Raw genomic sequence first — 14,369 nt, 5'->3', positions numbered from 1 at the left:
TTTCGACTTTTTGCATCCCCTTTCCTGCCACGTCATCAGTTGACGGAATCTTTGGACGGAATTAACAAAATCAGACACGGTTGATTAATTTTGGAAGCACAGGGGTATAGCTGATGAAATTAAAAGAACAGGGACTAAAATGAAGATTGTCCCAAAGTTGAAGTGGGTAATATGGAATTAATCCTAATTCAAAATACCATTTAGTCTAGAAAATAAATACTTATAATGAAACCATCTAGATAGTTATTTTCATAATAGATAAAAAAATATAAATTAAAAAAGAAGAAGAAGTGAGTGACAATTGAAGGGCCTTCACCAATCACACGTACATTGCACGAGTATGAGGTTAGTGTATATAAAACGAAGCGCTAACTTCACCAAATTTTGAATTGCCCAAATTACCCTTTAGTCTAAAAAATAAAAACTCACAATGAAATTATTTAATAATTATCTAATAAAATAAAATATAAACATAAATACAAAAACTAAATGAATAAAGAAAAAAGCTGATAACAATTGAATGGCACATGCATTGTACGAGTATGAGGCTGGTATATATGAAATTAGGCTTACTGTGATGATAATGCCTGATGATCGAGATTAATTAACTACCTGATGATAACGCCCGAGAGGCAGCCATTTGATGTTTCCAGAGAAAACATGTAAGTGCCTTAATACGTGATGGTTTGGGCACGAGCTCGCTCTTTGCTTCGACTTGAAGTGCGGATATGGCTTTAGCATCAAACAGAAATCTCCTTGTAACATAATCCTTTTTCTAGCCGAACCACAACCTCTCCATGATAGCTACATACCTTTTAGGCAAGTTATCTCGTGGTGGAAAAACTAATGAGGCTTGGATGAGATTAGGGTATATGATTTCTTGGCGACAGCCACGAAAAATAGCAGCCCAAGTCTTGAGAAAAGCATTGGCTGTTTCCCCATCAATGAGCTTGTGAGAAAAGGAAATGCCCACTGCTATTCCACCATCAAAGATGTACGTTGGCTTGGAATGCGATGAGGGGCAGTAGCTCAGAATCCATTTCCTTGAGAAATGGATGGAATGGTACGAGGTGGTTTAGCCATTCGGTTTCTAGAAGCTTAAGAAACTCGAGCATGGGACAATTGACTTGAGCTTCAAGGTAGGGAATACCCGCGTCGAAGTCATGTACATAGAGGTTGTTTTTTATCCTTCCGGACAATGGGTAGTTAGAGCCGTCCCTTGACCAAGGCAACCAAGGCAGTGGCCTTGGTCCTCAGTTTGGGGAAGGCCTCCATCTCAAAAAAAAATAAATATATATACATATATATATATATATATATGTTAAAACAAAAGATAGTAAAAGAAAAAAGACGCAGAACTGCAGTTTGTAGAAGACGACGTTGAGGCCAATGAGATCAAACTCATGACTCCATGAGGCCTCAAAATTTCTTCTTTTTCTTTTGTATTTGTAACACCCAAGCTTTCCTCTTTCTTCATCACTTTGGGATTAGAAAAGAAGATAACCAAAAGTTTTGCTCTCACTTTCACTAATTTGGGCAAAAATGAAACATTGGCTGTTGGAAAAATTCCCCTCTGATTCTTTCAAAGACAAACGGTAACATTTCTTCATTTTATGTCTATTTAAGCCATTGACAAACTCTCATAAACACATAGAAGCAATCTTTCTCTTCCTCTTACTCAATTATGAATTTCACCCTGTGTTCTAATTTTGTAATCATAATTCAGATAGTTGATACAATTTTAACAAACCGTCAAGGCCTGAAGTCCAAAATTTTGTGATTAGAAAATCAGGTTCTAATGTTCTTTATCAGTATTGTTATTTTTTTATTTTGTTTATATAATCTACTATGTTTTAGTTTGAACTTTGCTTTGCTGACATTTTTTTTTTCAATGGACAAAATTAGTAGGAAGGTCTCTCTAAATTTTGCCTTAGGCCTCATTTTGTCACGGGACGGCCCTGTGGGTAGTACAGAGTGAGGGCCTCGGAAAGGGGGTTTCTCAAGTGGATTAGGGCTTGAAGGAGATTGAAGCTGGGGACAGTAATGGGGTAGAAGAAAATCATTGGGACATAAGTGTAGGGAACGAGCTGATCGCAAATGTTAAGCTTTGTAAGGTTGTAGAAGGTGAGGCGAAGAGGAAGCAGTTGATGGTTTAATGGTGTCTCTGGAAATAACATTGACCTCAATGTTCACCATTTTGTAAAGTATATCAGACCCAAATTAAAGAATGAAGTGGCTGGCTATAGCTATTCTATTAGCCACATCTACTACATATATATATAGCTGGACAGGAGAGAGGTCAACAGCGGCAATGATAAGAGACTGACCCATATCTGTACGAGGTTCTTCATTTCGTATTTATTGAATTTTGTACACCTGAATGGTGCTGCCCGCAGCTCCCCAACGACCATGGGCTCTAATTAATCATCCACTCGCAGGTAGACCTGCCGCATTAATCTGAGCGTTTATGAATGATTGGTAAAGTTATATCGAACACCATGAAGAGTGTCGGTAGCTAGCTTGCCCCCTAATATCTTGGAAGAGTTTTTTTGATAGATAACCATCCTTCCTACCGACGCTATAATCGAGAGTTACAAGCAAGAGTTTTTGAATTAAAATAGTTTGTGGGGGTCTAGGGTTCCATTAAGGTTTCTCTTTGAGAAAATGGGTGCATGAGATTTTCTAGAATTCATTACACATATATTTAAACTGACACAGGAGGAGAAATAACAAAGCCACCAGATTATGGAAGAAGCAAGTCCGATGAGATTTTGTTTGGACTTTATATAATACGAGTTCTTTAAGATGTTTTTAACAGTTAAAAGATATATCTGATAAAAAAAAGAAGTTATAAGATATAATATGAAAGATTTCCTTTAACTCAATTGAACTGACTGAAATTAGAAACTTTATATGTGTTATGGCATGGACACGTCAGAGATGGAGGAAGAATTTGGAGGAAAATATCGAAGTGAAGGGCGTGCGCAGAAAATTGATCGATTGAATGAATGCAGCAACTTCTTTGATTTCAAAACAAAAATGGACCTCATTTTCTATCATGGTTCATTATAACTTTCTAACCTGGCGATTATCGAGTCGGGTGGTACGAAATCAACTGATGCTTAACTAACTCTTAACCATATTAGCATAGCGTTATCCTTAAGTTAAGCTGCCACTTGGTTTGATAAATACCAAAATGACCGAATATTAACCGATGTTTTGTGTTTGGTAAACCGACTTTTTGGTAATCGAGACCGATAAAACCGAAATCGAAAATTACTGAAAAAGTTGGTTTGATTTTGGTAAATAGCGAATCTACCGATTATCTAAATATTAGCTTTATATACTATAATTTTCAATACACATACATATATATTAAGAAATAAACATAAAAACTTTCATAGTAGTATGAATATTACTACATATACCATTAATAATACATGTAATTTAAGTAATCTTGTCAAAGATGGTTAAATAACCTAGTTTTATTGAAAATGGCTCAAATTTGATGTCATATGTACAAAATAAAGCTATAATAAGTAGATTTTTTTTTATTTTAGAATTGCTATAATAAGTAGATGAATACAAAGTTTATGACTATAAAATTGAAAAATCTATTATTTGTTTATTCTAATTTATATTACAAAGAATTAGTTGTTCTAAAATTGGTAATACTGAAAACCGAAATACTGAATCTGGTAAACATGACTAAAAATCGAAACTTTTGGTTAATAATTGGTAGCTCAATTTTAAAACCGAAAACTTTAGTTTTGAAGTTGATAATACGTATAACCGATTCGAAACGAGTGAGTAACAGCCATATCCCCAACCATCTGCCTCATATTTTGACGTACTGATATTATTAACAATCATGCATAAAGGGCTTCCTTATTGCAACCACATTCAAGTCGTTTATATCTTACGATGAATTTCAATTATTTGTCAGTCACTATACGTCCAACGTGTCAGAAACATCACCATCGATTTAAAAAGGTTTAATTAAACGCTCAATAACTGTATTGAATTACACTTTTAGGAAAGCAATGGCTGCAACTTACGCAGCCAACGTCTTAACAGACGGAGGGGGCATCAATGACAATTCCACTCACCGTTACTAATCTGGGACCTTTGGGTAAAACTCATTTACCACTATGCTCGTTGGCACATCAGCCACCACAACCCAATTTTTTCATCTCCTCCTTCCTCCTTCTCGTCGTTGCCTATCCACAAACCATAAACCATTTTCTCCAGAGTCATACCGTTCGTCCTTCTCCGGCCTCGTTGGCCTATCAGCAATCACAAAGCATTTTCTACAACCTTTTGAAAACTGATTAAAGGGATTAATTAGGACCCGTGTCCGCAAAGCATGCATGTCAGGTCTAAATTCTGCTTATGAATATGTCAAACGAATTAACATTATGAAACTGTTGTGAAACAATCTATTGAGACTCCCCTTACCAATGAAAAATATTTGTGGATTCTAGCAAGGAAGGTGTTCATCACAGAAAAATGGAGCTGAAGTTGTAGAGCAGCAATTAGTTAGTAAAGAGTCTATGCGTGATGGTCGTAGTCATCCTCAGCGGGGAAAACTGGCAACTCACAGTGATGAGGTATAATCTCTGTTCTTACATTTTTTTTATTTAGCCCATGTAAAAGCAAGTCGACTGCTAGACTAGTCAAATTGATCGCATATATACTTGTAGTTGGGCAGCTTGTCTCCCAAAGAGCTTAAAGAAGCAATTAAGCTTGAGACTGCACTTTTTGGTGAATCTTCATACACTCCTAATAATCAGCCTATACATGGCTCTTCCTCATCCTCTCTATCAGCGAGGCAATTGATCAGAGAACAACAAGTTCTAATCTCCTGCTTGCAATCACCATCATGAGTTTGTGACTGTATTGTCCAGCACTTGATTGTTAAATATTTACTTGCAGGATGATAACTATATTGTGTCCCTCTTAGCTGATAAAGAGAAAGAAATGAATGCTGTCCATGAAGCTGCAACTTGTCATATGAAGGGAAATGTCAACAAAAGATCGAATCGAGCCAATGGTAGTGTACTACCAATGGACTGAAAAATCGAAAAAAAGGGCGAAATTTCGCCGAAAATTTTGTTTTTTTGGAGGCCCGATATATCCATAGCATACCATAACAATTTCGGTCGAAATTTTCGAAATTTCCCGATATTTCCAATATTTCCCGAAATTTTTTTGATATTTCCCGATATTTCCCCATACATTCTATCTCCACCAACAATTCTCACATGCAAAGTCAATCTCCGTGGGCCTAGCACGTGTGGTGGATCATGGATGAGTAGTTGGCATAAAATTCAATCCAAAAAACCAACAACAACACCAAGGATCAAACCTTAGTCATCCCACTACCCTTTGAGAGGGTTTGCTAACTCTGCTGCACAAACCTTTATGTATTAATCACAACATTCTAATATATATTCATTTGCCTACGAATCTGAAAACTTAGATACACGTCCAATCAATAACTAACTTGAAACACTTAATTACTATATTGAAATTTTTTTTTTTTACTAAATGTTCAAATATTTTACAACAACATTTCAAATTATAACTTCTATAAATAGTTTAAAATAATCTTCATACCTTGTACCTCATAGGTCTTCTACGTGGTTCTAAGTTACTCATGTAATTCAAAGTGTAATGTATGATATGTACAAAAAATGTATATAAGGCGTGATGGCTTAGCCTCCCATTGGGTTTCCAGCCATAAAAAAAAAAAAAAATTTAGATGTTGTTCAAGGAAAACCTAATTTGTGTTTAGCCCAAACTCTAGGTTACTTGACCTAGTGGTAATAGGATTTAATTAGAAGGATCTAGAATCCTAATCAATGTAGAATTACTTTCCTTGTATGATTGAGATTCTATGCATTGTAATCCTCTATATAAAGAGGCCCCTATTATCAATGAGAATACACAGAAAATTCCTCCCAAATTCAGTTTCTCTAAAACACGTTATCAGCACGAGCCCTAACCCTGAAACAAATAGCCAAACCCTGATTCAAGAAGCTAAAAACCTTGAATCCGAATACAAAACCTTGAAGTCTTTCTTTCCTCCACCTCACACCTTGAAGAACTCTATCCCAGGAGTCCAGAACCGGCAGCCCCACCTCAAGAACCGGCAGGAAAACCACCGAACCGGCCAACGGAAGCTCTATACACCTAGCAGAAAATATTCCACCGGTTCACCATCTTCCGGACCTCCTATTTCCACCAAATTTTGGTCGCAGAAGCCTCTCAAGTCAAAGATACTGGAACCGGAAGAAAAAGTGAGAAAACCAGCCTAAAAGTGCGTGAACCGGCCGACTAAATATCCTGCAGAAAACCGGCAGAAAAGAAAAGAAAAGAAAAGAAAAAAAAGGAAAGGAAGCCCAGAAGCCCAAGAAGCAGAAGCCCAAGCCCATGGTAGAGGCCCACTTCCGCTACCACATCAGCACTGCCACGTCAGCACACTGACCCACTGCCACATCAGCAAACAGGGACCCACTGCCACGTCATCTGGTCAACGGTCAACGGTCAACAGTCAACGGTCAACATCCGGTCACCACTTTTCCGGCCAACTTCCGGCGACTTTTCCGGTCAACTTCCGGCGACTTTTCCGGCTAACTCCCGGGCACTTTTCCGGCGACTTTCCTGCAGCTACAGTAACTCACTGCTACAGTACTCCGTCGGCTACAGTGGCTCGCTGCTACAGTACTTCCGACGCTACAGTACTTCCGGCGACGACTTTTTCCGACCATCTTTTTAAGGTAAACTTTTCTAAAAGTTCCCGTTTTTGTGAAGTTTTTCAATTTCTTCATCTTTTCTTGGGGACTTCCAAAATCCCTTCTCCTACCCCCCTTTCTTCTTCATAGGGGAGACCAATAGCCGAACTGTGGGGGTTCGTGCTCACTGCAAGCTTGGAGCTTGTAGAGTCCTCCAAACTCAGAGTTTGTTGAGAAGAAAAAGATCGACCACATATATCGTTGTTTCGATCTAATCCAAAATCCCTCTTGGAATCGGATTTTCTTAGAAGCGACTACGCTCAGAAAATTCCTAATTTCTTGGAAGCGACTACGCTCAGAGATTTAATAGTTTTTCGTGGTAGCATTTTCGCTCCGAAACTAACCCTAATCTTGTGTTGTTTTTCAGGATGAGTAACCTGAACAAGTTGAACTTCGTTCCACTAGAAACAACTGGCGCAGGATACCATAGGTGGGTCCGAGATGTGCGCCAACATCTTAAGGCTGATGGACTTCTGGGAGCCATCCAAGAGCCTGGTCAGAACGTGCTCTCCATTGAGCAAGCTACTGCTTTCGAAGCAAAACAAGCTAAAGCCATAATTCTCATGACAAGGCACATGAATGACGCGCTCCAAAATGAATACCTCAATGAGGAAGACCCAAGAAAGCTATGGGTAGAACTTGAGCAGCGATTTGGCAACGTTCGTGACTCCCTGCTTCCTGATTTAGAAGTGCGATGGCATAGCCTCCGCTTTTGTGATTTCAAGTCTGTGCTTGATTATAACTCGGAAGCTCTTCGTATCAAGTCTCTGATGGAGTTTTGTGGCCAAGCCATAACTGATACGATGTTGATCGAGAAGACTCTCTCTACCTTCCCCGTCTCTGCACTGATGATTTCAAAGAATTATCGGATTGATGTAAATGCAGGACGTATCACAAGGTTTCATGAGCTCATTGGCGCCATGAACGTAGCTGAAAAGCACGACAATATCCTTGTGAAGAACTATAATGCTAGACCCGTGGGAACTAAGCCTATTCCGGAGTCTAACTATAGTCGCGCCCCTAATGGAGGACGTAAGGAGCGAAACCCTAAGGATAGGGACAATTCTGGACATTCTGGTCCATATGTTCGCCCTAAAGAGGAAGGAAATCGCCAAGAGAGGCGTGCACGGAACCGTGGAGGTCAACGTGTGAAGAGAGAGAGAGGTGGAGCCTCCGACCATGGTGGTAAAGCCACCAAGAGGATAGGTCATCCAAATCGCGCCCCAATGGCGCCTCGATCAAGGGAGCCTGACCATAATGATGTTTGTTTTCGATGTGGATCAACTGAACATTGGGCCAAATCATGTACCGCACCCCAGAATGTTGCAAACGCATACAAGACGTATCGTGAAGCAAGGGAAGCGAATTACATGGCACAAGAAGATCAAGATGGCGATCTAGATCTAAGGGTGGAAGACTACAAGGATCAAGACCCAGAAACTGGCGATTTTGATTAAGTCTTTTTATTTTCCAAGAGTTGTAGGCGATTGCCATATTACTTTTTATTGGATTAGATTTTCTTTGATCATAGAAACAATGATGTATTCCGTTGGCTTATGAATAAAATTTCGAGTTCTTTTCATTATGACTCAATTTTGATTCTGAGCATATGACTTTGTGACTACGATGGCTGGGCCATCAATATTAATTCAAGGACATGGAATAGCCCAAGTTCCACTTGCCAAATGGCACCTTGATTACAGTTGTCACAGAAACTCTCTACGCTCTTGGGGCAAATAGTACCCTATGAATAGCCAACGAATTCCATGCGAAAATGCATGTAGAGAACGGAAATGAGTTCCTTTGCATTACCTCTAATGATTGCGAACAAAGATGCATCTTAGAGAAGTTTATGTGTCGCTCTAGTGGACTTTATGTCACTATTCGAGCTATTAAATCCAATAAAGTTATGAGAGAAGATCTCTTGGACTTAGACACATATTGGCTTTGTCACGACAGGATAGGTCATCCTGGTCATGATATGATGATCCGTTTACAAAAAGACTTCACACGGACATCTTTTACTAAGCCTGTTCCTTAGGGAAATTAGGACTGAGACCGTCCTATGCAAAGGATATGACATTACTCATTCTGTTCTTACAAAGAATCCGTAGGGATTTTGTGGATTGATTCAACCAACTTGCGGACGTTTAAATATCTCATGATGTTGGTAGACACGCAAACACACTGGTCACGTGTTGTGCCATTGTCCACTTGTAATGCTGCTTATGCTACACTCCTAGCACATATCATACAACAACGGGCTCACTCCCCGAATCATCCTATTTAGTCAATTGGATTTGACTATGCTAGAGAGTTTACATCGAAGACTTTTGATGGTTATTGCATTGGGACTAATGTTGGACATTATATTCCCCTGAACACACCCAAATGGTCTCACGGAAACGACTACGATGGTAGTCTGAACATTGGTAATGCGCACCAATCTTCTTACATCCGCTTGGGGTGATGCAATATCGCATGCAGCTATGCTAATTCGTCTACGACCTAATGCCACTCAATGTACCTCTGCGTTACAGCTAGTGACTGGGTACACGTCTTTTGTACTTACGCACATTTGAGTGAGCCATTTTTGTGCCAATTGCGCCGCCACAGCGCTCTATGATGGGTCTTTACAGACGAATGGGCAACTACGTTGGATTTGAGACTTCCAACAATCGTCCGCCACTTAAATGCCCTTGCTAGGCGATCTCCTTACCGCTAGATTTGCGGATGTCACTTTGATGAGACAGTCTTCCCGTCGTTAGGGGGAGATAAGAACACGAATGTTCAACAGGAATGACAGGAATTGTCGTAGTCTGCCCCTACTATGTCTCATCTTGATCCCTATTAAAGTGACAAGATCACACAAATATGCTGCAAACATGCCTGCAAGGAAGGACGTCCCTACGAGAGGACGTAGCGCCACCCTACACGGAGGTAGGCATGGCGCCAACGCCAAAGAGAGTGGCACTCTGGCGTTACAGGCCATGGCCCCAGCTAGGATGCGTGGGAGGCCCGTGGGTTCGAAGGATACTTTGGCACATTCCAATCCTTTGATCATCAAGACTCAAAATCCGTCTCATGAGTATCTTCCGGGTTATAGTTATCGTTGGGGGACGCCTCAACGTTAGAACCTATTCCTGAGAATATAGAGCTCTATGAAACTTACACTAGTGTACATGAGACGTGGGATAGAACTCCATCAGAATTGATGATGTAGTTGCGTATTTTGTTGCGCATGAGTTTGTTGAGTCAGATGATATCGAACCACGCTCCGTTGATGAATGAATGCCAACGTAGAGAGTTTTTGGCCTAAATGGAAAGATGCGATCCAGGTTAAGATAGATTCTCTAACGAAGAGGAAGGTTTTCGAGCTAGAGATGCTAACACCTCCTAATATAAAACCTGTTAACTAATGGGTCTTCGTTAGAAAGCGTAGTGAGAAAAAGAGATGGTAATCTCGCTTTATGGCGCAAGGCTTCTCACAAAACGCCCTGGAATCGACTACGATGAGACATATTCTCTCGTAATGGATGTCATTGCACTCCACTACCCTGTCAGTTTGGTAGTTTCCGAATAACTGAACATGCAGCTTACAAATGTGGTCACTACGTATCTCTATAGGGATCTAGATACGGAATATACATGAAGGTTCATGGCGAACTTCATTTACCCAAGTCAAGTGGCTCTAGACCATGGAGCGCATTTACAAAGAGGTTGAAACACTCACTAAAGTGACTACTTGATTGGGAAGGGATATGCCCACGCGTTTCTATGACAAGTTTTAGATTCTATCGCGGTTCATGTTGGACATGATCTTCATTAGAAGCCCTTAAAGAGTTAAGGGAAACCGCTGAACACTTGAAATCTGAGTTTGAGATGAAGGATTTTGGGAGAACACGATTATGGCTCGGTTTGGAACTTGAGCATCGTGTCGATAGATGCTTAGGCATTTTGACAAGGTCAAGCCTTCGAGCACCCCCATGATCGTCCGTAGTCTTGATCCTGAAAAGGATCATCTTCGTCGAAAGGATGATGACGAAGATGTGCTAGAGGCAAAAGTGTCTTACTTAGTACAATAGGCGCATTATTGTACTTATCTCAATGCACAAGACCGGACATCTCATATGTTGTAAACTTGTTAGCTAGATATAGCTCTGCGCCAACGCGACGCCATTGGATTGGTGTAAAAGATATCTTTCGATACTTGAGATGTATGAATGATATGGGCTTGTTCTATCCCTACAAAGAGATGATGGATTCGGACCCATCACACACCAGAAACGCCGCCAAGGCTGGCCTGCGTTCTCTATCCCCATCCCAAAACGACATGTGTTTTGGAAGGTTTTGCTGATGTTGGGTATCTCTCTGACCCACACAATGGTTATTCCCAAACTGGTTAAGTGTTCACCATGGGAAAAGACCGTGATATCTTGGAGGTCTACAGAACAGACCGTAGTCGCTATATCTTCGAACAATGCAGAGATCATTGCCCTTCACGAAGTGGTTCGTGAATGCATATGGATTGGATCCATAATTACGCATGTTCGAACAATTGTGGTTTGAAGTCTACCACAGATGAGCCTACGAGCATTTAGGATAATGCTACTTGTTTTGAACAAATGAGGCAAGGCTACATCAATAGCGATGACACCAAGCATAATCAGCAACAACAGACACTCCTCGAGATCAAAGTGAACTAGGTTCGATCTGAGGACAGTGAGGCAGACTTGTTTACTAAGTCATTGCCCAATACCACGTTCGAGAAACATGTGGCAAGAATTGGCTTGCGGAAATTATCTGAACTCCCATGATCGTAGTCATCAGGGGGAGGTGCAGACATCAGGGGGAGATGTCTACATGTTCGTCTCGAATCGTGAAGGGTGTGTTGTGCTCTTTTTCCCCTTCGACCGAGGTTATTTTTGTCCCACTGGGTTTTTGTTACTCGGCAAGGTTTTTAACTAGGCAACGAGAGAAGCACCGTGTTTGGGCAACACAAGGGGGAGTGTTCAAGGAAAACCTAATTTGTGTTTAGCCCAAACTCTAGGTTACTTGACCTAGTGGTAATAGGATTTAATTAGAAGGATCTAGAATCCTAATCAATGTAGAATTACTTTCCTTGTATGATTGAGATTCTATGCATTGTAATCCTCTATATAAAGAGGCCCCTATTATCAATGAGAATACACAGAAAATTCCTCCCAAATTCAGTTTCTCTAAAACAGATGTTTATTTCAAAAAATTTCAGAGTTATCGGCGATTCAGCATTTACCGTTTCATCTTAAATTATTACAAATTACTATATAACAAGGTTTATTCAAGGTTTTCTTTCTATATATAGTAGTCAATTGATAAAATAAACATATCTAAAAGTTTCACTTAAAATTTCCATCATTTTTCTTGATTATTTACAGAAATCGATATATCCTCGATATTTCCGTCAAAATTTCCGTTTTTGGGACCATCGATTTTACCATATTGTTTTCAGAATAATAATCTATATACAATTGATTTTGAATTCACATTACTGAAATTTGGTTATTTGCTTAAGTTCCTTTTTTACATTTTGGTAGATAAGAAGGCCAAAATCTTAAATATTGCGAGGATACAGGGAAACAATTGCATTTTTTATTCTGTTCTTTGTCCTTGATGTCCTTACGTGGCTCAGAAAGCTTTTAAATGTAATTCTAATATTCTGTACAAGTGAGAATAATTTGTCTTATAAAACATATGTAATTATACGGATTCATGTTTATCCATTGGGCAATTATAAATGTGGGTTTTGAGCGCAGCACCTTCTAGGCTACTTCTAATGGAGATTCTTGCATGGAATTGTTGTGGCATCAACAATGACGCTACCGTCCAAGCGTTGAAGAGGCTAATTCAACAAAAGCAGCCTTGGATCATCTTTCTATCTGAAACTAAAGTCCACGACTGGGACTACATGAATGGCTTACGCCTGCAATTAGGGTATCTAAATTGTGAAGCAGTTTGGAGTGTTGGGCAATCCGGGGGGCTTGCCATGTTTTGGGCAGATGGAGTCGACATTCGTTTCTCTCCAAATCTGCACACCACATTGACGTGGAAATTAGGGCTTCTGATATGGGTGGGGCTCTGTGGCGCTTAACAAGTTTCTATGGGCATCCGGCCACAGCGGAGCGTCATTTGTCCTGGTCTTTGCTGTGGCAACTCAGGGATGAGTCTGATTTGCCATGGATTGTCCTAGGTGATTTCAACGAACTACTCCATGCTTATGAAAAGGAGGGTGGTGTAGTTAGGCGAGAGGGGCAGATGCAAGGCTTCAGAGACGCACTGTCGTACGGCGAATTGATCGACTTGGGTTATCGGGGTTCGCCGTTTACTTGGCGAAGTGCTAGCGTTTGTAGTAGGCTGGATAGGGTCGCTGCAATGACGTCATGGTCTGATATGTTTCCTGCAGCCATTGTTAACCATCTCCCTCCGGTTCACGGTGATCATGTGCCTGTGCTTTTGGGGGCTTTCATTGTTCCTCCATTAGAGGTGGTGCGGGGACAGCGGCGCATTCGTTTTGAAGGGTTTTGGACGCGACATGAAGGTTGTAGAGATGCGGTTTGTGCAGGTTGGATCCCAATGGTGGAGGGTAGGCCGATGGTCCAAGTGTCGAGGAAAATAATGCAGACACGTTTCTCTTTGAACAATTGGCAACATTCTGCTTTTGGTAATCGAGGCCGGGAGATTGAATTGTTGAGGACTAGATTACAGGCTCTGTTGGACCAGCCTTTCACTAAGGCTAATCAAGCGGAGAGTTCTATTTTGCAACAGAAACTTGATGGTCTGTTGCATGATGAGTATGTGTACTGGAAGCAATGTGCAAAGGTATCATGGCTAGCTGATGGTGACAGGAATACTAAGTACTTTCATAGGAAAGCTTCTAACCGGCGTGCTAAGAACCGGCTAGTGTGTCTCTTTGACAATCAAGGGGTCTGGCTATCCTCTCTGGAGGGCATCGAGGGAGTTGTATTGGACTATTTTACACGAATGTTCAGAGGCTCTTCTCCAGATTACAACAGTTTGCATGATGTTGTTAATCTTATACCACCTAGGGTGACTCAGGATATGAATGAGTCTTTGTGTGCACCATGTTCTGCATATGAAATAAGGGTTGCCTTGTTCCAGATGTTTCCCACTAAAGCACCGGGTCCAGATGGAATGCCTCAACTTTTGTTTCAACAGTATTGGGATGTGGTGGGAGGTGAGGTCATGGTGGTAGTACAAATTTTTTTCCACACAGGTTAGATGCTTAAAGAGATTAATTTCACACACATTTGTTTGATTCCTAAAGTTTCCAACCCGGAGAGTGTTAGTGATTTGAGGCTCATTGCTCTTTGTAATGTTATTTACAAGATCTGTTCAAAAGTTATCACAAACAGGCTGAAGGTTTTCCTCTCTAAGTTGATTTCTCCTTTTCAAAGTGCCTTTATTCCTGGGCGATTGATAACAGATAACACTCTGGTAGCTAATGAGCTCTCTCATTACATTCATAATTGTCAATCTAGCTCTGAGGGTGTTTTTTCTCTTAAGCTGGATATG

The 14,369-nt window shown here is 40.5% G+C and overlaps 1 protein-coding gene across 1 annotated transcript in view; it reads right to left on the bottom strand.

The window, feature by feature from the left end:
- LOC112189518 ((13S,14R)-1,13-dihydroxy-N-methylcanadine 13-O-acetyltransferase AT1-like) overlaps positions 1 to 982 on the bottom strand; it is a 36,443-nt gene extending 35,461 nt beyond the window's left edge. Inside the window, exon 1 of the mRNA XM_040515232.1 lies at positions 613 to 982. Coding sequence (XP_040371166.1) covers positions 613 to 640 — 28 coding nt within the window. The 5' untranslated portion in view covers positions 641 to 982. The remainder of the gene's footprint in view (positions 1 to 612) is intronic.
- Positions 983 to 14,369: the final 13,387 nt, after the last annotated feature.

This window comes from Rosa chinensis, chromosome 1, assembly GCF_002994745.2.
Source record: "Rosa chinensis cultivar Old Blush chromosome 1, RchiOBHm-V2, whole genome shotgun sequence".
Taxonomy (NCBI): domain Eukaryota; kingdom Viridiplantae; phylum Streptophyta; class Magnoliopsida; order Rosales; family Rosaceae; genus Rosa; species Rosa chinensis.
The sequence above is the reverse complement of the archived record's forward strand: the minus strand, read 5'-3'. Positions and strand labels throughout refer to the sequence as shown.